The sequence below is a fragment of the Pungitius pungitius genome, chromosome 6 (genome assembly GCF_949316345.1).
Source record: "Pungitius pungitius chromosome 6, fPunPun2.1, whole genome shotgun sequence".
Taxonomy (NCBI): domain Eukaryota; kingdom Metazoa; phylum Chordata; class Actinopteri; order Perciformes; family Gasterosteidae; genus Pungitius; species Pungitius pungitius.
Window position 1 is genome coordinate 17,205,332 of NC_084905.1, and position 20,622 is coordinate 17,225,953.

At 42.7% G+C, this 20,622-nt stretch overlaps 2 protein-coding genes across 3 annotated transcripts in view; one reads left to right on the forward strand and one right to left on the reverse strand.

Moving 5' to 3' along the window:
- Positions 1–14,809, forward strand: part of LOC119196044 (cGMP-inhibited 3',5'-cyclic phosphodiesterase 3A-like) — a 55,726-nt gene extending 40,917 nt beyond the window's left edge. Inside the window, exons 4-14 of one of the 2 annotated variants that reach the window (XM_062562943.1) lie at positions 30–187; positions 5,380–5,453; positions 5,732–5,883; positions 6,009–6,146; positions 6,313–6,424; positions 6,638–6,751; positions 7,338–7,537; positions 7,856–8,059; positions 8,832–8,993; positions 10,100–10,373; positions 10,468–14,809. In XM_062562943.1, the coding sequence (XP_062418927.1) occupies positions 30–187; positions 5,380–5,453; positions 5,732–5,883; positions 6,009–6,146; positions 6,313–6,424; positions 6,638–6,751; positions 7,338–7,537; positions 7,856–8,059; positions 8,832–8,993; positions 10,100–10,373; positions 10,468–10,784 (1,905 nt within the window). In that variant the 3' untranslated portion in view covers positions 10,785–14,809. The remainder of the gene's footprint in view (positions 1–29; positions 188–5,379; positions 5,454–5,731; positions 5,884–6,008; positions 6,147–6,312; positions 6,425–6,637; positions 6,752–7,337; positions 7,538–7,855; positions 8,060–8,831; positions 8,994–10,099; positions 10,374–10,467) is intronic. The other variant, XM_037451415.2, reaches the window with a different exon arrangement.
- A 3,028-nt stretch (positions 14,810–17,837) lies between these two features.
- Positions 17,838–20,242, reverse strand: LOC119196198 (B-cell receptor-associated protein 29-like). The gene is made up of 8 exons (XM_037451716.2): positions 19,957–20,242; positions 19,605–19,711; positions 19,283–19,383; positions 19,029–19,176; positions 18,730–18,865; positions 18,494–18,590; positions 18,291–18,391; positions 17,838–18,151 (listed from the first exon to the last, which is right to left on the reverse strand). The coding sequence occupies exons 2-8, from the start codon at positions 19,694–19,696 to the stop codon at positions 18,116–18,118; spliced, it is 711 nt and encodes a 236-aa protein (XP_037307613.2). The 5' UTR covers positions 19,697–19,711; positions 19,957–20,242; the 3' UTR covers positions 17,838–18,115.
- Positions 20,243–20,622: the final 380 nt, after the last annotated feature.

Sequence of the window (20,622 nt, forward strand, 5' to 3'; positions counted from 1 at the left end):
TAACAATGCGTGTGTGTGTGTGTGTACAGCGTCTAAGGCGGAGCCTCCACCCGGGTCTTCTGAGAAGGATCTCTTCCACGTGGACCACTACCACCTCTGCTACAGGCCTGCCCACCATTGAGCCTGGGCCCGTCCGAAGGGACCGCAGCGCCAGCATCAAACCCTTCCATGAAGCACTCACCTGCAGGTACCTGAGCTCCAGCTGATGTCTCACTCTTCTCCCAGAGTCCTATCCTCAGGAACTTATTTATACCTAAGCTCCAGATTTGGTAAATTACGGTTTTCCTCCCTATAAAGAGAGCTAAATGGGAAAAAAAAGGGAACAAATATCTTGTACTGGATACTAATTAGGTCCTACGGTGCAACATTCTACCATAGCTATACAGAACTATTCGGCAAATGCTTTAAGGAGCCCCCCTACAATGGATAGCACAGTATGGCACATCACTCTGAGGGTTTAGAGGTTTATTCCCAGCAGTGGTGGCTGTAGTTATACCAAAGACTTGAGTGAACAGTAATGGCGCAGCAGTACGGAAGAGGATGTGTGGGCATGGGAGCCAGAATGGAAATATGCCCCACAGGCGAACGCTTTAACCTGAATAACTAAGACACACAAAAGCTCTGTGCACGCCGTGCTGGAGACAGCAGGAGACTTCATGAGGCTTCACAAACGTATCATGGACCAGAATGCATGCATGTGACATCATTTGTATTTAGTTTTATTATTCATACACATTTAGGTTTTTGCAATTATTACTCTCATTATACTGTATATCAATAATGTCTTACAACAATAATCATAACTCGTTATAAAGGATCTTGTCATGCTGACTGACATCTCCTTGTCCTCACAGTCTAACACTACAAATGAAACTCTTGTCATAAATTATAGTCTTTTTATAATGCATTATAATCCACAGTATAAGGCATTCATCACTTAGTCTTTCATTTTTTTTAAGTAGAGTAAAAAAAAATATATTTCACTACATACAGATCATATGCAGTATATTGTTGTTGTGTAGTACAGAGTGGTCTGAGGGAATGTGTAAGTATTGATTAGTGTGCATTCATGGGCTTGTGCGTGCATGAAAGCATGTCTTTTTGGGCTCGGGCTCATGCTCGGTTGCATTTGTTTTATTGCGTAAGCTGTTGAGAAAATCTGGCCTGGTTGTTCCATCTAGTCCAGGTGCAGCGAATCGGCAGAAATGTCAAGACCCGACGGATCCATATTGTTGAAAACACAGGCAACAGCAAATAACTTCTGCAATTTTGTGTTTAGCTTGTAAATCTCATTGATGCATTGGAACCACGATAAACACAAATTCATGAGCGTAGTTCTGATTACTAAAGTGAAACATTTCAGCATCATTTAATCTGATCAGTGCAGAGATTGCATTCCTTAAAATGACTTTGTGATTACTGCGACGTTTTGTTTGGATTGAGCGGCTCGTGTTATTTTTTTTTTAAAGAAATTCAAAAGGATACACAATGTTTTTATGATGTTGATTCACAAGCGGTACCAGAGAGCGCTCTTTAAAATATTAAGTATCCCTCAACGAGAAATGGTCTTCATCTATGTTTATCAGCTTCTCCCCCCCCCCCCCGTGGACTTTGTGTCACGGGCATCAAAGTCCTCAGATGAAGATCCGCGTCTGGTCTGTAAATACAGACGCTTCCGGGCGTCTCTGTGCCTGTTACGTGCCAAATACTGTGACAGTTAGTCAGTGCACGGTGTAGGTTTGTGCGCGAATGTGTGTGTGTGTGTGTACGGGTTGTTGGAGTTTGTTTGTTTTATTTTCAAATGTTGCAAAATAACTTTTGTCAACTCTTTTAAACTGAAGCTAGAGCTCAATTGCTCATGCACGTCTGAAATGGGATTCAAACCAAACACTTTCAACCCATGATGGCAATCGAATTTGTTTGGAACACCGAATATATGAATATTTCAGTTTTTATCAATTAACATTTTTAGATAAAACCTGTCAATTTAAGATAGATCTGGCAAACTCTTTTCTCATCACAATGTCTTCACCGCAAGAAAAAACTCCTGGTGAAATGTGAGTCGGGTGGAACACTAAAATACACAATATTCATCTTTGACAGCATTTTGTGTTTGTGCAATATTTACACAACAATAATGTTGAAACGGAGATACAATTGAAGAAATAAAACAAACCAATAGTTTTATATTACACATTAGTAGGTGTCGTGTACAATTGTTAAACTGCCATAAAAGAACAGATGAATTCATTTAAAATCCAACTTTCACTTCTTTGATTTGATTGTTTCTTAACATCTGCACACTGTTTTGTCTTGCCCTGCAAAAGAGATGTGCGTCTGTAACGGTGACAGTGTGGCACTTGAAGAAGTTCTGTAAGTGTAAGCACACTGAGCAGCTTCTGTACACAAAGCCCTGTCGTCTGGTCCTTAAAGCCCCACAGCAGGCCCCAGCTATGGCCACTTATGGTGCTGTGAGTATAAACAAACACCTGGGCCTCTCCCCAGTCACCGCAACCTCACAATTAACACCCACACACATACACACACACACACACACACACACACACACGCCACACGCCACACTGTCGCAGCCGCTAATCCTGGCCAGTGGTTTTACAGACACAATCGGAGTGAATAGAGAGCCACTGGGTTTAGTTCACAAACACTTCATTTACATTTTGCCTCTATTTACAGGTGCTTAAAATGAAGAAAGAAAAAAAAGCCGAGCTGGTTAAGGCTTCCGTGAACACGGGCAGCGCCTCCCGACATCCACTTGCGTGGTTTTGGGGGTGGGGGTGGTTTAGTGCTGTGACGGCTCGACGAGCGATCGACAACTTGTCAACACACTGTCCTCCAGGCGGGTTTTGAACATAACACGTTTTGGGAGGCAGCGCAGGGTGTGTTCTTGTCCTGCGTTTGTTATGGCGCCTTTTTGAGAGCTGGCCAAGACCCCGTGACATCCGAATGTGTTCACGAATCAAACACACCACCAGTAATCATTTCGGATGTGTAATGAGTCCCATCGGACGAGCGAGAGGCAGAGATGGTTGGGCGAAGGCGAGCGAGAAACACAAGCGGAGGGGGGAGAAAACAAGCACATGGCTTCAATTGGCTTCTGCCTGCTCCATCATCAAATCTGTACAATCTTAATTAGGACATTAGGCTTTGTTATTTTATTTTTTTTCTCCCTCCCGTTTCCACCGTGTCAGCTTTCGGTGACGTAGGTTGTTGAGACGGAAACAACACCGACTTCAAAGCTACAATGTCGTCTTTTTCTACCACGTCGACGCGGTCAAAAAAAAAAGGGTCCGATTGAATCCCCCCCCCCCGTTTCTTTGAGCCCCCGGGGCCAGAGAGCTGTTATCTCCTTGGCGTCATCTGGCTTGAGAGTAGGTGGATTAATGAAAGCAGGAATAACGGCGGGCCGGGGCGGTGTTTATCCTGGCTTGTGGACACTCTCCGTTTTGGGCTCTGAACCAAGAGGCCATCCGTCAACCCGTTGTGAGTGGTTGAGTGAGATGTGGAAGCAAACCGCGGAGCGGGCAGAGGCCGGTCCGAGCTTATCGGGCGGCCCCCCCCGAAAATGCAGACATTCATGCAGTGTTTCCTATTGCGGGATGATTAACTTGTTGAAGGTTTCATTTTGGGAGAAGGCTCACGTGCTTTTGTGTGATAGCACTGCTTCAGAGAAACACTTTACTGGACGCAATTCACCTTGGCTTCATAAGCTTTTGCTAAAATGAAAGAAACCAATTTTGAACTTTGACCAAGTTCTGTCTCTTACGTCCGACACACAATGTTTACATTCTGCAAATTGTCTACAACACAACAGGATGCAGTTTGTATCGCTGACCGGACAAACCATCTGTGCAGACGGCAGTTACATTCTTCCAAAAGTCAATCTGGCAAAATAAATGATTTTCTTTCAGACGCGGTTGAAACATAAACAAGAGTTAAGTGTATTTTGTCTGAACATAATTGACAGTTAAATTACTGTAACTACAGTGCGAGCCATCGTAGCTGCTCTTGAGGAGATTTTCTGTGATAAAAAAGCCGAGTCACTCGATGCATGACTGACAGATCCCACGAGTGGAGGCGGCCGCCTTCCTTATTTACATTCCGAGCCAAAGGCTCAATGTCACTGAGGTTATTCTGCTGCATTAGCAGAATAGCAAGAGTGTCTGCCAGTTCTCCGACTTTCATTAAAAGCAAACCTTTTAAGCCGAGCACTGCCGCCTGCCCAGACCCCCGTGACAATAATGTACGGAGTGTTCGCTCGCCAAAGTGTCAAACTATTTTATATATATCCCACACCTGCAAGGCATTACGCCCAGTGGTCCAACCTGGCCCGTGCGAAACACAACAGAACCGCCTTTGTTGGGGCCTCCGGGCCGTTGGGCAGCGTGGACACGGCTCAAACGAAAGCAATTCATCAGAAGGAGATAGACACACTACGGGAACCTTGTGCTCCCTGTGACACTGGGCTTGAACAGCAGGCATTTCCTTCCCCAAAGAGGCAGGTTTTACAACATTTAGAGAGAGGTATTTTAATTGGAAACATGGACAGCTTGACAGTGGCCCCAGTGGAGAAATGGGCAAAAGCTGTTGAGTGTAGCTGCTGATTTGTTGTAAAGCTCAAAGAGGGTGGGCACCGCTTCTAATGAGTCATTTATGAATGTGGCCGTACCAGAAACTGTTTATTCTCATTACGTTGTGTTAATATGCGCGTCCAATAAATTCATTAATGAGTATTCTTCTTGGAGCGTCTGTACAACGTCTGTTTCATGTTGGGACAGCACAGTAGGAATCCCATTAAAAAATGTTTCTTGACAACTTCTGTCCGGTTAGACATCAAAGACAGATGTGGTGAATGGCGTGATTCCCACTTCTTTGGCGCAGCTACACACAGTCGAAGGCTTGCACACTTTTTTCCCTCCACAAACATATGGAGCACCGGCCTGTGTTTGACCCCTGATGTTTTTTATTCTAACTTTTTCTGTTGATTTTTTGTTTTTTTACGAGTACTCATTGCCACAACCAATTGTCTAATCATGTTCATACAATGAAGCCTACACTGTTGGTTCTAACATTTTATTTGCAGATGTGTTGATGCAATATGTCTTTAAAGAAGATACATTTGACCCAGAAATGTTTTTCTATATTTAGTACTATTACAAGTTTGTAGTAGCACTTAGGTTGAACGTGTTCTTATTTAAAAAACGCTGTCATTGATTAATTCTGACATATACGTATGCAGTAGTCAAAGATGCAACACAGCACCAGCTGCAAAGACCTGTGAATTACAACAGGGAAGGTCAAATATAACATTTTCCTTTCATGCACTTTATCTCTGAGCTGTTAAACGCTTCTTGTCTACAGCTGTGGGAGACCATACATCAAACTGAGCCATGGGGAGGGTTCTATAGACAAGGGAGACAGGATACCACGGTCAGGTATGCTCTCAGTCTTTTTCCTCCCGACCACTACCACCGTTACCCGTGAGCTGCAACGTAGCCACGCACCCTTTAACTAAAAGATGTACATTAAACCAACGCATGGTCCCAACTACTGCATCAAACCCTCAAGATCAACTTCCATCCCATCTCTGGGAGGTTTGAGAATTGCTGACAAATAAACGGCTATAACAAAGTACATCCAACCAAAACCCGCCAAAAGGGCTGACATTATCCATCAGTTTCCTCTAGCCTGCAGCGTTTTTGTCTTTTACCAGCAGAGGATCAAGCAGTGGTGTCATCCGACTACGAGAGCACCCACGAAGCCAACCACAGTGACAGCAGCGATGTAGCACACACAGAGGAGGACACAGAGGAGGGAAAAAATCCTGCCCAAAATGTCATCCTCCACCCACTAATACCTCCGGAGGTGAGGCGACAACTACGACTCTGTTAATAAAACACCATAAAGCTGCAATCCCATATCGTCACGTTGGGACATACAGAATCAACGTTTTATCATTTTGTCTCACTACTTCTCATCACTTGTCACAGGACCAGCCAATTCTGGCTCCAGAGCCTTTAGTTATGGAGGACTTACAGCCTTTGATGAGTCAGCTAAATAATTGGAACTTCCCCATCTTCAGCTTGATGGAGAAAACCAACGGGAAATGTGGCCGGATCCTCAGTCAGGTGAGCACCGTTGAGTACATCAATTGATTATTTGCATAATGATGGAGAAGGTCAGTAACATGGTGTTATTTTTGCATGTATAAATGGGAAATCGCATGGATGATTAAAGCCCTCCCGATGGTGATGTGAAGATGAGATGTTCACAGATTCTCTTTTCGTCTTTCAGGTCTCCTACAGGCTCTTTGAAGACACTGGTCTGTTCGAGACCTTCAAGATCCCCGTCAAAGAATTCATGAACTACTTCCATGCCCTTGAGAATGGTTACAGAGACATACCATGTAAGCTTAAACAACTCTCTCCCCCCTGTTTTTTTGAGTTCGCTCCAGTTTTCTTATGATCCTGTTTGCAGGAAACAGGCGATGGAGGGAAATGTCACACCGTCATATGTGACCGGTTCTCGGGTTTTTTATAAAACAAAAGTAGCCTTGCAGTGCTCTCTGCTGGTGGAGATCTGACAGGCTTTTTTTTCAAAAAGTGTTTTCTGACCCCAGATCACAACCGGGTCCACGCCACAGACGTGCTTCACGCAGTCTGGTACCTCACCACGCAGGCGGTGCCCGGTCTGCCCAGCCTCATTGCTGACCACGGCTCGGCCAGTGACTCAGGTGTGTTCGTTGGTACTTACACGCAGACGTTGTTGTATGTCCTGGTGGGGGCGCTAGTGTGTATGGGAACCCAATCACTCAATGAAAGTGTGTTGAAAGTTGTCGCATAGGAACAGGTGAGCTCCGGATCGCTTTTTGTTGAGTTTTGCAACTTTTGTTAAGCCGTTTATTATTATTGTTGTTTTTTTATTTATACATTGCCATCTCCCTGCAGCTTTACCATGAGCCATCACATTAATGTCGGGAGCATCGAACCTGCAGGAGTGTGTGTGTTCTTATCCTACTCATAGTTTGTCTTATCTTACTCAGGCTTTTGGCACTTTCAGTTACATACCAAACACTATTTGAAGTCTAGAGCACCATGAAATTGCAGGAAGATTAGAGTTCCCTCTCACCCATATTTCCATAACCTCATCTGTATGCCCTACTAGGTCCATCCCTTTGATCCACATATAAGTGGATTTGAATGTTGAAAGTGTGTGTTACTATTTGTGTGTGTGTGCACATGACAGTACACTGTGTGTTTGTGTAAATTCTGCCACCCTGCCCTTCAGCCCCTTCTCTTTGTCTGCTCCCCTGCGGCTAGACTCAGACAGTGGAATAACACACAGTCATATGGGCTTCCTGGTTTCAAAGACCTACACTGTGTCAGAAGACGGTTACGGATGCCTGTCGGGACTCATTCCTGCTCTGGAGCTGATGGCCCTTTATGTGGCCGCCGCGATGCACGACTACGACCACCCGGGCCGAACCAATGCTTTCCTCGTGGCCACCAGCGCCCCACAGGTACGAGCAATCGATCACCAGCAAAGTCGGTGGAAGTCAAGTTGCTTGTTTTCAATCAACAAGTTGATTGCCGGTTTTTCTTGCACCATTATATTTCTATTTCACTGCCAATCTGCACCATAGAATCATCCCTCTTTGACAGCTAGTCAGTAGATCATCACTTACAGTAGCTCCTCAGGGTTTGGTGGTTTTTCTGTCTAGGCATACGCCCTAAATGTAGGTAAATACGCCATCTTAATGGAGAAGGATTGCTTTAATACTAATAGAAAAGAAACATCCACTTCTTCATGTAAGCGTAAAGTGTCTTTGTGTCTGCAGGCAGTGCTCTACAACGATCGATCCGTCCTGGAAAACCACCACGCTGCCTCAGCCTGGAACCTCTTCATGTCGCGGCCAGAGTACAACTTCCTCGTCAACCTGAACCACGGAGAGTTCAAGCGTTTCCGTTTCCTGGTCATTGAGGCCATATTGGCCACTGATCTGAAGAAGCACTTTGACTTCCTAGCTGAGTTCAACGCCAAGGTAGTGATGTAATCCAATTGTTTGACATAAAATATTCTGAATATTTTACTTTTAGATGTTTGTGCTATGAAAATGTTAAGGTGACAACATCATGAACTTAAAACATTATTGGATTGTGTATTAACCTTTCATTTAAGTATTTGGTGGTTGGGGAAACAAGACTGAATGATGAATTTTCTCGATAAACTTCAATTGTAGGAATATAATTCATTTTCTGGAGTTCAAAGTTCAAGAGGCGCTACATACATTAATATCTCCGCTCTTTTAATTTGGAAAAGAAAGAATTGCTGAAAGAAAATTGTCTAGTGTTCTTTGAAGAACAGATCAGAACATTGCAGAGCTTGGAGTGTCTTAATGACATAAAGCCTCCAGCAACTTTTCAACTACTTCACACAGAATGTTGGATTTGAGTTTTTTTCATTTTGAGTATTAGTACAGTGGGGGTGCTCGATGGCCAAGTTTCTCTAGTCTCATCTCGTCAGCTTCTTGAAGAGGGAGCAGCAGTCTTATCATTCTCACATAATGATTCAATGAAAAATACACAATTCAATTAAACAGTGTTGTTTTAATGCAAGCATACGCCTCATGTGTTTGAGAGCCAGAGAACTGCATTATTAGTTATATCTTACACAAACAATGATGTATTTAGTTGGAGTTGGAGGTGCAATTAAATTGCCTTCTTTGAGACGTTAAAATGAAAAACACAGACATCGCAGGAACATACCATCCACACACTCCGTGCTGACGACATATTTGACTCTTTATCCCCTAGGTGGGCGATGATCCATCCACGGGTATTGATTGGTCTAATGAGAACGACAGGTTGCTGGTCTGCCAGATGTGCATCAAACTGGCTGACATCAATGGGCCTCTGAAGTGCAAAGACCTGCACCTGCAGTGGACCGAGGGCATCGTCAACGAGTTCTATGAACAGGTGTGTGAACAACCTTAGGCCTTGTTGGTATTTTTTGTGTATGTGTCATGTGATGTCTGGGGAATTTATTTCATTATTTTGATTTGGGTTCATTTAATTTATATGTTATATATAGTTTGCTCGAACCAAAGCTTTTCATTGTTTAAGTAATTGCAGGAGGAATGTAACACCTTCAATACCTGTTTTATTCTGAAAGTTATCCAAAAAAAACACAGAATTTCTACAGCTTCAAAGTTAAAGTGGCAGCTATAGTGTAGACTTATCAGATGACTTGTCTCTTTAAGCTTTCAACACAAACAGACAGTCAGAGGGTACAAGAATGTGAAATAACAATTCCTCCTCAATAGAGAACATTTTCAGGCGTGCATTCAAAGCACACACATCATGGAGCACAAGAAAACAGGTCGGCAGGGCCTCGAGGAAAAGATTTGATTAGCATGCTGGCAGCATTTGTCAAATTGGTTATGATGTGTGGGATCTGGGTGAGGAGCTTCCAATACTGCATGAATCTCTGGGCTTACGGGGACTTACTGCTCTGTGAAAAAACAACTGGCCATTTTATTTATAACACACCTCACAGACATGAGATAGCTTACTTTGCAATGTCATTTGTTTAGGATAATGTCATAGTTGCAGCTGGATCTCAGAGTTCCTCCTCCTTTTCTTCTCTGTACGCTCACCTGTCAAGAAATTCCCATCATGTTGCAAATCCCTCTTCCATCTTTTTTGACTCTCAATTGTGCCTAACATGAAAAGCTCCCCTTTCTGCCGAAACAAAGCATGCTACTGTAAAGTGTACCAGATGACACTTGAGATGAGTTACCAAGGAAACTAAAAGACTGGCTGCACGTTTCCATGGTTTGGGCATTTTGATAATTCAATAATCACTCAATTTATACAGCCATTAGATCCACTTCATAACAGGAACAGGATGGAACTTTAAAGCGTCCCCTTTTTTCTTTCCTTTGACTTCTGATTCAATTGGCACCAAATGTCCCGTTCGTACTCTGCCTCAATCTTTCCTACGCATGCAGCTCGGGCCTGAATGCCTCAGTCCTCTAGCATATTAGAAGGTGCATCAGTAACGTGGGCCGTGCTTTACGTAGGGCGATGAGGAGTCCAGCCAAGGCCTACCGATCAGCCCCTTCATGGACCGAGCAGCCCCGCAGCTGGCCAAGCTCCAGGAATCCTTCATCACACACATTGTGGGACCGCTGTGCAACTCCTACAACTCAGCCAGCCTCATTCCTGGACGATGGGTGGAGCCCAACCCGGAGGAGGAGGAGGAGGAAGAGGAGGAGCCGGAGAGTGCTGAGAACGAGGAGGATGATGAAGAGGACACTGCAGAGGAGGACACGTCCACCAGCTCAGAAGCATCACGTAAGAACGACGTTGTGGTGCAAAGCTTTAAAGCGGAAGTAGTGAGGAACAGGAAGTGATTTTAATCAAATCATTTAATCTACTTCTTTTCCAGAGAAAGGAACATCCAAGAACAGAAGGAAAGTCTTCTGCCAGATCACCTACCACCTTCTGGAGAACCACGAGATGTGGAAGAAGGTGATCGCAGAGGAGGCCCAGCAACAGGACCAAGGCGCAGAATCTGTCCATTTAAACAATGTAGCCGAGCCAATCCTGGCTATTCACGAGGAGGAAGAGGAGCCAGGCAGCCGAGAGGAGCTAGTAGAAGGAGAAGATCCGGAGGAGGGGGGGGAGGAGGAATCCGAGTGGCCGGTTTCTCCACAGGAGGACTCTCAAACTCCAGTGGAACTAGCCGAGGAGGAGCCACAGTGAAACAGCCTGCTGGCCATGCGGCACCGGACGGGGCAAGGACGTGAAGAAGTATTTCTTGTTTTCCTATAAACTGACTCCTGTCTTCGCCAGCACTTCACTTAGACACAACACTGTAGATGTTTGGGAAATGTGTGCCTATACAGAAAAAGAAAAAAAAACAACAGGGTGGGAACATTTTTGCTTTACACAATTTATCTAAATATCTTGTTTCACCAAACAGTTAAAGGAGCTTTTCATTTTGCAATACAGGATTATTTGTGTACTTTGGGATACTGACTCTTTTGCTACTGTCAAGAGAAGAGGAAAACTGCTTGCACAGACCTCAACCCAATGTGGTAACACAGGACTGCAGACATTTGCTGCCAATTTATATATAATTATTTTCTGAATGCAATATATAGACATCAAAGTTACTTGTACTTGTGTTTCAATTTTAGCAAGAGTTTTCGAGGTCTCACGTGGGCCATAATATGTTTTCTTTTTCTATATAGGGATTATAAAGGGAGCCAATCAAATGAGGAACATTGTGGTGATCTTTTTATTCCTTTCAACTTCCGCCAAAATAAATCACCCAACCATAGAATTTAGCATACGAAATCAAATGATAGCACTTTTGTGTCTTACATTGGTTGCCAGGTTAACTACTTTATACAACTTGGGGGAGCAATATTACATTATAGTAGGACCCGAGGCTCCTTACACTCTGTATTTATGTGCTTGCGTGTGTCTGCATGTTTAAATTAGTGCGCTCAAATGCACAATACTTCTGCAGAGGACATGGATGAATTCAGCAGATTATTTCTGCCATCTCTGGTCTCCAGCCCAGAGCTGAATATAGCGCTTATAACAGGGTTAACAGTCTCAAATGTAGTCCAGTAGACAAGGCAACAGAGGGATGTTGGAAATGAATCTGTGCTCAATATGAAAACCAAAAAGGGAAGACGGTACACGGAGCATACAATAATACTACCAAAGTGTTAAGGAACAAACAACTGCATTCTTATGACACAAAGAACCAGAAAGCATGATCTATTCAACAAAAGTCCCTCAAATAAATGGGATGTAAAATCCTACCAAGTTCTTTGTAGGTGGCCATATAGATTAATTAATACACTGTCTTACTGTATCTTTTTTTGTGCAATTTTGTACTCTCTGACTATGTGTTTGGACCCAGTGTGCTGTATCACAGTCTTTATTTACTGGTTTTCATTATTTAAAAACCTGCAAATGATGCTGACCTTTAACCCTCAGGAAACACTCAACTGTTGAAATTCAAAGTAGACATCTGTACCACCTGTGAGAACAGTTACAGTTACAAACATGCAGGGATAGAAAGCTAGTTTTGTTCATCAAAGGCTTAGAGCCTTTATGCTACAACCTCTTTGACTATTGTAACATATTTACATCCAAACGCGGGGCATCCGGGTGAATTCTTCTCCTGGCACCAGGAGACGTTGATTCTCCCGGAGCTAAGAGCAAACTATCTAGAGTTCTTCTGCAAGTGAAAGCCCAATCAGATGAGTCAAATCTGAGAAGTCCAAGGGTTGATAAAAGTGTGTTGGTGCAAAGCTGACGGCTAAATACTGAAAATGTCTGAAGCCAGTTGAAAATATTGCTCTTAATAAGGAGAAATGCATCGCAGTAAAAGTTGCATTTTTAGTAATGATGGGGATGGCAGCAATACGTCTTATTTCATTTGTTATCTAGTTTTTTTATTTGGATTTTTTAACCAATGTCCCGTCACTGATACTCAGTCCATGTAAAGTCATCCCAACATTTGGCTCTTAAATGTTGTGTCCCTTCACTTTTTTATGGTGGAATAATTGCATTAGTAGCGTAGTGTTATTATATTCAGAGATGATTGTCCATCTAAAATGCAAATCTTGTTGTTTTCTCATTGCTTCAGGATCACTGTGATTATGAAAAAGAAAGGAAATGAGTAGGTTTGTTGTAGGAATCGTCACCCTAGACATTTAATTGGTGAAATCAATGAAAACATGGTTTCTAAAAACATGACTTGTATATAAAACTTTTAAATAATTTTACTGACTTGAAGTTGCATGACATCCCCTACTTTCCACCAAGAAAAAGCCAACAAGGTAAAACAATTAAATAACCAACTGCACCGTAGCTTGAGTAAAATGCTAAATGTCTCTGAAGAATTCCCCACTTTGCTTCAATAATTCACATTGACGGAGAATAAGTGTTTGAGGGACCCCGAGCAGATCTTGACTCGAACCAGTAAAGTGCTCCACGCCCAATTGGCAGGTCAACAGTGAGGCAACGTGTTGTGAATTATCCACCGCGGCTCCCGTTGACCTCTGATGACCTACATGCACACTTCAGTCTGATGTGCGCCGGTGTCCCATCTCAAACGGTACCACATCTTTCCTAAACAATCACATTTCTTGTAAACTATAAAAGGTAACGCGGCACACGGGTCGACCCGTGTGTGCTGGACATGAAAAAAAAGGCCCTTGTGTGGCGCCATTGGAACGACACGCTAGATCCGCGGCGGCGTGTTGACTGCTGCCCTGACGCTGCTCTCTGCTACGGTGCAAAGGGGGAGGAGGACAAACTCAGGAAGTGCAGCTTTTAGGCCAAAACAAGTTGAATATAATTGGTTGAGCCAGTGGTTAGAAAGGCATTAGACAGAGAATCAGATCAAACTCGAGGCAGCCGGTGAACTTCTTTTTTTTTTTTTTTTGTGGTTTCTTGTGATCTTGTGTTCATTGTATCTCAAATACAAAATTCCTCCTGTTTCCTCTTTTGTTGCTGTAATTCATCCCCAATGAGCTATAATCATCATTCCATAGACAATTAACACGGTTCAGTCGGCATTTCGAAAAACCTGATGAAAACCCATGTTATAAACGTAAGCAATTAAATACAACACAGACTCCTTCTCTAAAGTGGTCCAGATTTGAATATATATATGACTACATCAACTTAAACTGTTTAATCCTCCTGCTTTGTGAATGTAAAAACATTGTGTGTGTATGTGTGTGTGTGTGTGTGTATGTATGTGTGTGTGAGAGAGAGAGAGAGAAAAAGAGCAAGATCATTTATGTCTGTATGTATTGATTTTTCCATCGGCCTCTCTAATGTGATTTATTTTGCCTGTGTTTACTGTTGAGTAGAGGCTTACTATCAAGTAGGGGTGGTGAAATAATGAAGGGTAAAGTGACGCAGAAAGTAATTCTTCAATTCTCCTCAGATGAATCTTCCGTTGATGTGGAAGGTCCACTAGCATATTTTTCCTTTGTGCTTCCTCTTTGACCTGCCGCGTGTTGGGATCAGGGATCCTCACTGGTTACCGCGGTGATTCATCACACGTCTCTCTCACCTCGAGAGGTGATGAGATTCTGTCCACAGTGTTAGTTTGTTGGTGGTCGCTCTCATTTTTAGTGATGCTTCTGTCCGCTGTCACACAAGTCCATATTTGAGTTTGAACTGATACAGTATATCAGTTTTAATCGTGTATTTTTTTTTGTGTCTGGAATGGTTTTGCTTCATTGTCATATACTTATTCACACATTAAGCATAATTGTAACCATGGGAACCAAACAAGCTTTACAATTATGTAAAACAAAATGAGATGAGTATTTTTATATAGTTGACACATGATTTAATAATTGTTTTCTTCTCACTAGTACCTTGCACTTATCACATGTACTAATACTTACACAAGGAAGAATATGTCCAAATACACAGTATTTGTGAAAGTAAAATCATTTTCTTGCAGGTTGACGCTCCATTTTGTACAATATACATATTTGCTGTACAGTAGAGAAATTTTAAAAATACAAAAACTCTTTTAGATATACATTATTTATTTTTACCATTTTGTAATTTAGACACTATACTGTAGCTTCAATATTGCCAGACTTACTGGAAGTGCCTATATTGGTATTATGTATCATACAGTGAATATATTTGAAGATCATTAGAAGTTGTCACAAACTGAACCATGTGGATGTTGTAATGTGAATACATTGAATTACAAGACTATAATTTCTGTGGTATTCCCTTGTCTGTGTCGTGTTTATTTTTATTATGAAACTTAATGTAGCCCTGGCACAAAATTCACTCAGACATCAGGATGTAAATAGTTTTCTTAAAAACAAGTTAAAAGTGTGCATAAATATGGTGCAAAAGATACAGGTGAATAAAAGCTATTCCGATAACAGCCTTATTTTTACAGTTTTAAGGTTGTCATTTATGTAAATGAGTATAGTTTGTGTGAAAAAATTTACAAGTCAAATATTTATGCAATTAAAATGCGATTAATTTCTATTAATTAATTCCAAAGCCTCTAATTTATTAGATTAATTAATCGAGTCCCGGCCCTAATAAAAATATATGTCTTTGTTCTTTATTGTGAGAGTCCAAACTGTATCATAGGTCCTGACTTTGCTGTGTGCACGTTGACGTTGGATATGTGGACACGGGTGAGTGAACCATCGTCTCACTAATGAGATATGACTGATTAAAAGACAATGTTCCGCTTAGTGAGTTGATAATAATTTGTTCACACTGCAGAAAGGCATTGGCGCTCCTCCGTGGAGAGTCGGATTTAGAAACTGGCTTTTGTACACAACGGTGTTAAAGCTTGCTGGAGGGAAGGAATTAGAGAAAGGTAGCTCCTGTCGAATGATGAAACCTGATTGTGAAGCTGCTGCAAGTACAATACAAGTCGGGAGAATTTGGTCTAAACTCAGGCGTTTCTCTGGGTGGGGGCATAGTGGGGGGGATACTTGACCTCTGGTACCATCACCCTCATATTACACCAAACAAGTTTTATCAAAGATTCCCCAACTGTGGAGAACAAGATCAGACCTGAGCAGCCGGCTGGTTTACATCAGATGGCCAAAGGTACGATTATAGTCACAGCAAGTTATAATGTGGGAAATTGTTGATGTTCAGTATTATTTCCTTCATTGACCCACTATATTCTTTCATTTCTACTTCATCCCAACTATTTAAATAACTTAATTTTTCCGTAAGAATTTCAAAATGTTAGTTATTTCTTAGTCAAATGTTGTGTAACTGTTGACACTCTCCTTGGAAACTCTTTGGACATCACTTTTTTTGCTAAACCATCATTCAGTTCAACTCTTATCTCTCACCTACAAACCATAAAGCACTGATCAACACTACGGGCTTCCATATGGAGGCCAGGTGCACTAAAAACAGTTTTGCATTTATTTAAAATAAAAAGCAATTACGTAAATTGTATTGAAATGATAGAGATTTCACCCTCATCACAGAATGAGTGAAGAGGGTGTTGCATGATGAGGAATGCATTTCTATCCTCTCTACCAACTCAGGTCATTTCCATCTTTCACAACATGGCTGCAGAACACTTTACATGAAATATGCATAAGGGTACTTTCATATGAATAAGTGCTTTTTTTTTCTTTGATCTGTTTTAGGGAGCGATGTCACTGTCTGATGTTGTTCATTCCGGTCTTTTCCTGACTGCTCTGTTGTATTCTGCGGCTTGGCAAGCCACAATCAGCATCCCAGCTGTGGCCCTTGGTATGTTCTCTGGAGGGGTTTTCATGAAGAAGTGCAGGCTTGGTGTCATGGGAGCAGCTATATTCGCCTTTGGGACCTCGTTTCTGGGTTACTTCCTGTCTCTCATTAGTTTAGCCACGGGCTGTGAGAACTCCAAGGTGGCAGCCATCACTTTCTCATAGACCCGGTATGTGATCTCCGGTTACACTTTATGTGTCTGTTTATATGTGTAGAGTAGGATAAACAAGGGAGAAAAAAAAATACTATAATAAGGTTACATTGAGAAGAATTTAGGGAAATTCTACAAAAAATTGGTACAACTTGTTCTCCCTTTGCCGAAAGAGAGAGTGGAATCTGGTGTGCGGAGAGAACAGCATTGTCACGGTTTGGGTCTGCTTCTTGTCTTATTTTGTAGTTTTCATGTCTCTTGTGTTCCTGGGTAACTTCACTTCCTGCCTTGTCCTGTCTTCCCTTGTGATTGTCTGCCGTGCCTGATCGTTTCCACCTGTGTCCAATCACCTGTACCTCCCTTGTGTATTTAAGCCTTGTGAGTCTCTTGTCTTGTGTGGCGTCATTACATGTCGACCGTTCATGTGTCAAGTAAGTCCGTGGTTTCAAGTCCAGGTCCCTGGTTTTGGTCTGTTTTGTTTTCTCCTTCTCCTTTTTTGGTTGGAGTGATTTTGAGTTTTGACTATTAAAGTCCTTTTATTTTTCAACACTACTCCGCGTCTGAGTCCTCCCTCCTTGCCCTCGCACCCGCGTCCTGACAAGCATCACCTACGTGTCCCCCTGCCTGGCTGGATGCTCCTCCTCCACTGGAGCCTGCCTTCACACCTCAGCCACGTTTCTCTTGAACTGTCCTCTAACAGCTTAACAAATCGGCCCGGTTTCTGTGATTCTTTCCCATCAAGCCCAGGATACCAACAGAGGAGCAGATGAGCTTTTATTTGCATTGCCGTGGGTGTTTTATCCGCCCCTCAGCTTTGTTAGCCGTGTATTTTCTCTTGCTGAAACGAGGCAACCTAACGGCCACGATGGGCCGGCTTCAATACAGAGGCAGCTGTGACACAATCTCCCCTTATTTTACCGGGCAGCTCCTTTGTCATCTCTCTTGGGGGAACACCTGGCTTCATGCTGCTTGTCAGCCCCCCCCCACCCTCGTTGAGTCACTCGACTTATTACACACACAGCGATACGTGGAAAGGTGATAAGATGACACTTCCTGCCGTATCAGAAAATCTAGTTTGTATTTTAGTAATATTGCTATTTCTATTTTCAATACAACATGCCTCAAATGGAGGAATAGTAGGATGCAGAATAAGACCTGACTTTGAAAGTAATGAGCTTTTGTTATAAAATTCTGAATCAAACATCACAAGACTTTCAGTGGCTTCATTTCCTTTGTGTGTCGATTCTTATCATCTAACCTCTCCCAAAGGGCCTAGATAATAACAATCTAAATATCCTACGGACGCTACGCGGGTTACATCATGTATTAATCATTAGTCAATCATTAATCAAAGTAAATCATGTCTTACACATTTATTATGCAGCATGCACAAATACATTGTTTAAATGAATGGCATATCTTCTAGTAAGTAGATGTTTTAAGGACGTGATAACTTTACATTATCATGTTTATTGGATACAGCCTACTGTTTGTTTATTCCCATCAAATAAAAAGTTGACTCAGTTTAGATTAATAGAAATGGTGGCCCCCGGCACACGGCGCACAGTGTTAGAGTCGTGAGAAAAGAAAGAAGGATGTAAAGAGGTGGAATCTGGAAACAATTGTCACTGTGTTGCCGTGGTTACTGATCCTTTTTGTCTGTCGGACTCTGGAGATTCTGTGGATCAAGAACAAGATTTCAAACTCCAATACACTCCAGTAATAGTATAATTATAGTACATTACTAACATAGTATGATGGCCTTAATGTGAGTTGATATTTGCATACATACGTGTGTGTGTACGTACGCACTGTACCTGGAGCTGATTATGTTCGCTCAGTAGTCGGTCATACTCTTGGGCCAAACCTTTGGCCTGCCTCCTCATGGCCTCCACTTCAGCATGAGACTTGCGCACAGCTGCACACACACAAGTTATTCATCCATAAATAGCCCTATTTAAAAAAAAAAAAAATGTAAAAAAGGTTTTCTACCTGTATGGAGGAAGTGATGATTACTCACCCTCTTCAGCAACCTTCACTTGATCTGCCAGCTTCTCGGCTTCTAGCTTCAGTTGCTGTTTCTCTACTGACAAGGATTTCCCCTCATCCAGGAGAGCCTGAGCACAAGACATTCTCCTTAAATTACCAACAGCAGACAAAAGGCCGCGTGCAGAATAGAAATCACAGAAACAGTACACAAAGTGCCGCTCATAATTATTCCCAAACACGCCTTTTTTACTCTGATTACCAACTAACTTTTGTGAGCCTCAAGTTGTCGTCCTGATGCCGCTTGGCTGCCTTGACGGCCCCGTCCATCTGAGCCTGAAGGCCCGCGCTGTTCTCCACCGTGACAGCGAGCTGGTTCAGCAGAGTGACAATCCGACGCATGATGCTGTGACGGAGGACAGCAAAAGATGAGCGGCAGGAGAAGAGAAGGCAGGGGGGAGGGGGGGGCCTCAGAAAGTGAAGCGGACAGTTGTGTGGAAACGGTGACGTTTGTGTTTGACTGAGCGCGTCCCGTGAGGCTGATTGAATGCGGAAGGGAAAACACTAACAGCCAGAGGAAGAGAGAGAAGCCAGATATGTAGAGGTTCCTCTGGGCTCTGAACAGCTTCATGTGCACGTTGTCGTACACGTTTGGGTTCACCTTGGCGTCCTGCATGGGTTCAGGCCCTGAGTACTTGTGCACCTCGCGGACAGCATCTGAGAGGGGGCAGAAGGGGGGCAGAATGAGCTGGATGGCATGGATCAGCTAGATGGACAACATGCTGTCAGCGTTGTTCAACGTCAGCCGCAGCAGGCCGCTTACCGAGGAAGAGAACAATAAGAACCATGATCATGGTGAAAAAGCATTTGTTCCAATATGGAGATAACCAGTTCCATATTCTCCAGCTGAAAACTGAGCGCCATCTACAACAAAGGTAAAAAGGCCTTTGTGAGAGTACCATAATACACAGTAGATATATCCTTAAAGGGCATGCATGCACTCTGCTTCAATTGGTGAGAAGTATCTATTTAGATTTTTCCTATTTACAATCACACTCTTGAAATTGACTTTTTTTTTTTTTTATTGGTTCAAAAAAAATAGGCCACTTGACCATGTTTTGGGTTTGCGAGTTAAATTGCCGTACCTCCGTGCTGATATGAAGGGAATACACAATATCAGGTTGACCGCTATCTCTGCGTAGAGGAACAAAGCCACAGCAGTCCACTGGAGAGTCATTGTGACTGCGGTTTCCTGTGGAGATACACAGGCTTCATCACCTACATGTATACAATTTCAAACATTTGGATTGCATATTTTTTTGGATAGTAGCAGTTAAATTAACAAATGGCATTGGAATATTACATATTAGTCTGCAGCAGGCATTCACAGCCCATTTGGCATTTAAAGGCTTTTACCTCTAAACCTATTTGAACTTTTCAGGATTAGTATGAGTGGATTCCGTATATTCTCAGCAATAAACTGAGTTGTTGCCTTACCAGACCAAGTTGTGTGATCAGAAGAACAGCAGAGTGCAGAGACGCATGCGCTCACACACACACACGCACACGTCCGACAACAGCTGCTGGCGAGCGTATAAGGAGCTTCAGCCCAAAGGAAATCTGCATTAATCTGTCGTGGACCTCGTCCGTCTCCGGCACCTCGGATCACTCAACGCTCATAAGCTAACTGATCGATTCAAAACGAAACGCTTTGGACCTCAGCGTTTTAGATCTTTTTCTTCCTCTGCAATATCCCTGGTGTGTGAGTGTGTTTGTTGCCGTCTTCTCGTGTTTCGTTTCATGGTTCAGAAATAGCCCCCCTGTGAGGGAGGGACACTCTTTTTAAAAATAGTAATAAAGCCGGGGTGTGTGTTGCTTTTCCTAAACCACTATAACAAAGAAGCACACTTGTGTTTTTCTACATAGCTGATCTTTTCGGAGTGGGCCTTTTCTGCCTAAAAGAAGCCAAAGAAATGTCCACATGAGGGCGATGTTATCCAATGACATCACATTGCTTTTGCACATGCTCTGGAAACTGCAAGACCTGTTTGTTTAGCAGTTATGCTGTGAATTTAATCCAAATTTTCTCTGTGTGTCAAGGAGATATACAGACAGCTGACAATGTGGATAAAGGGCTCACTGTGCACACATCAGCTGACTATA

Bases quoted from the DNA above. Each gene is read 5' to 3' on its own strand.
- LOC119196198 (XM_037451716.2), bottom strand. From the start codon at position 19,696: ATGACTCTCCAGTGGACTGCTGTGGCTTTGTTCCTCTACGCAGAGATA. The intron at 18,591-18,729 runs GTTAGTTGGTAA...TCTTGTGCTCAG, and splicing joins ACAACTTGAGGCTCACAAAA to GCTCTCCTGGATGAGGGGAA. The intron at 18,152-18,290 runs GTACAGTGCGTA...CTTGATCCACAG, and splicing joins GCGAACATAATCAGCTCCAG to AATCTCCAGAGTCCGACAGA.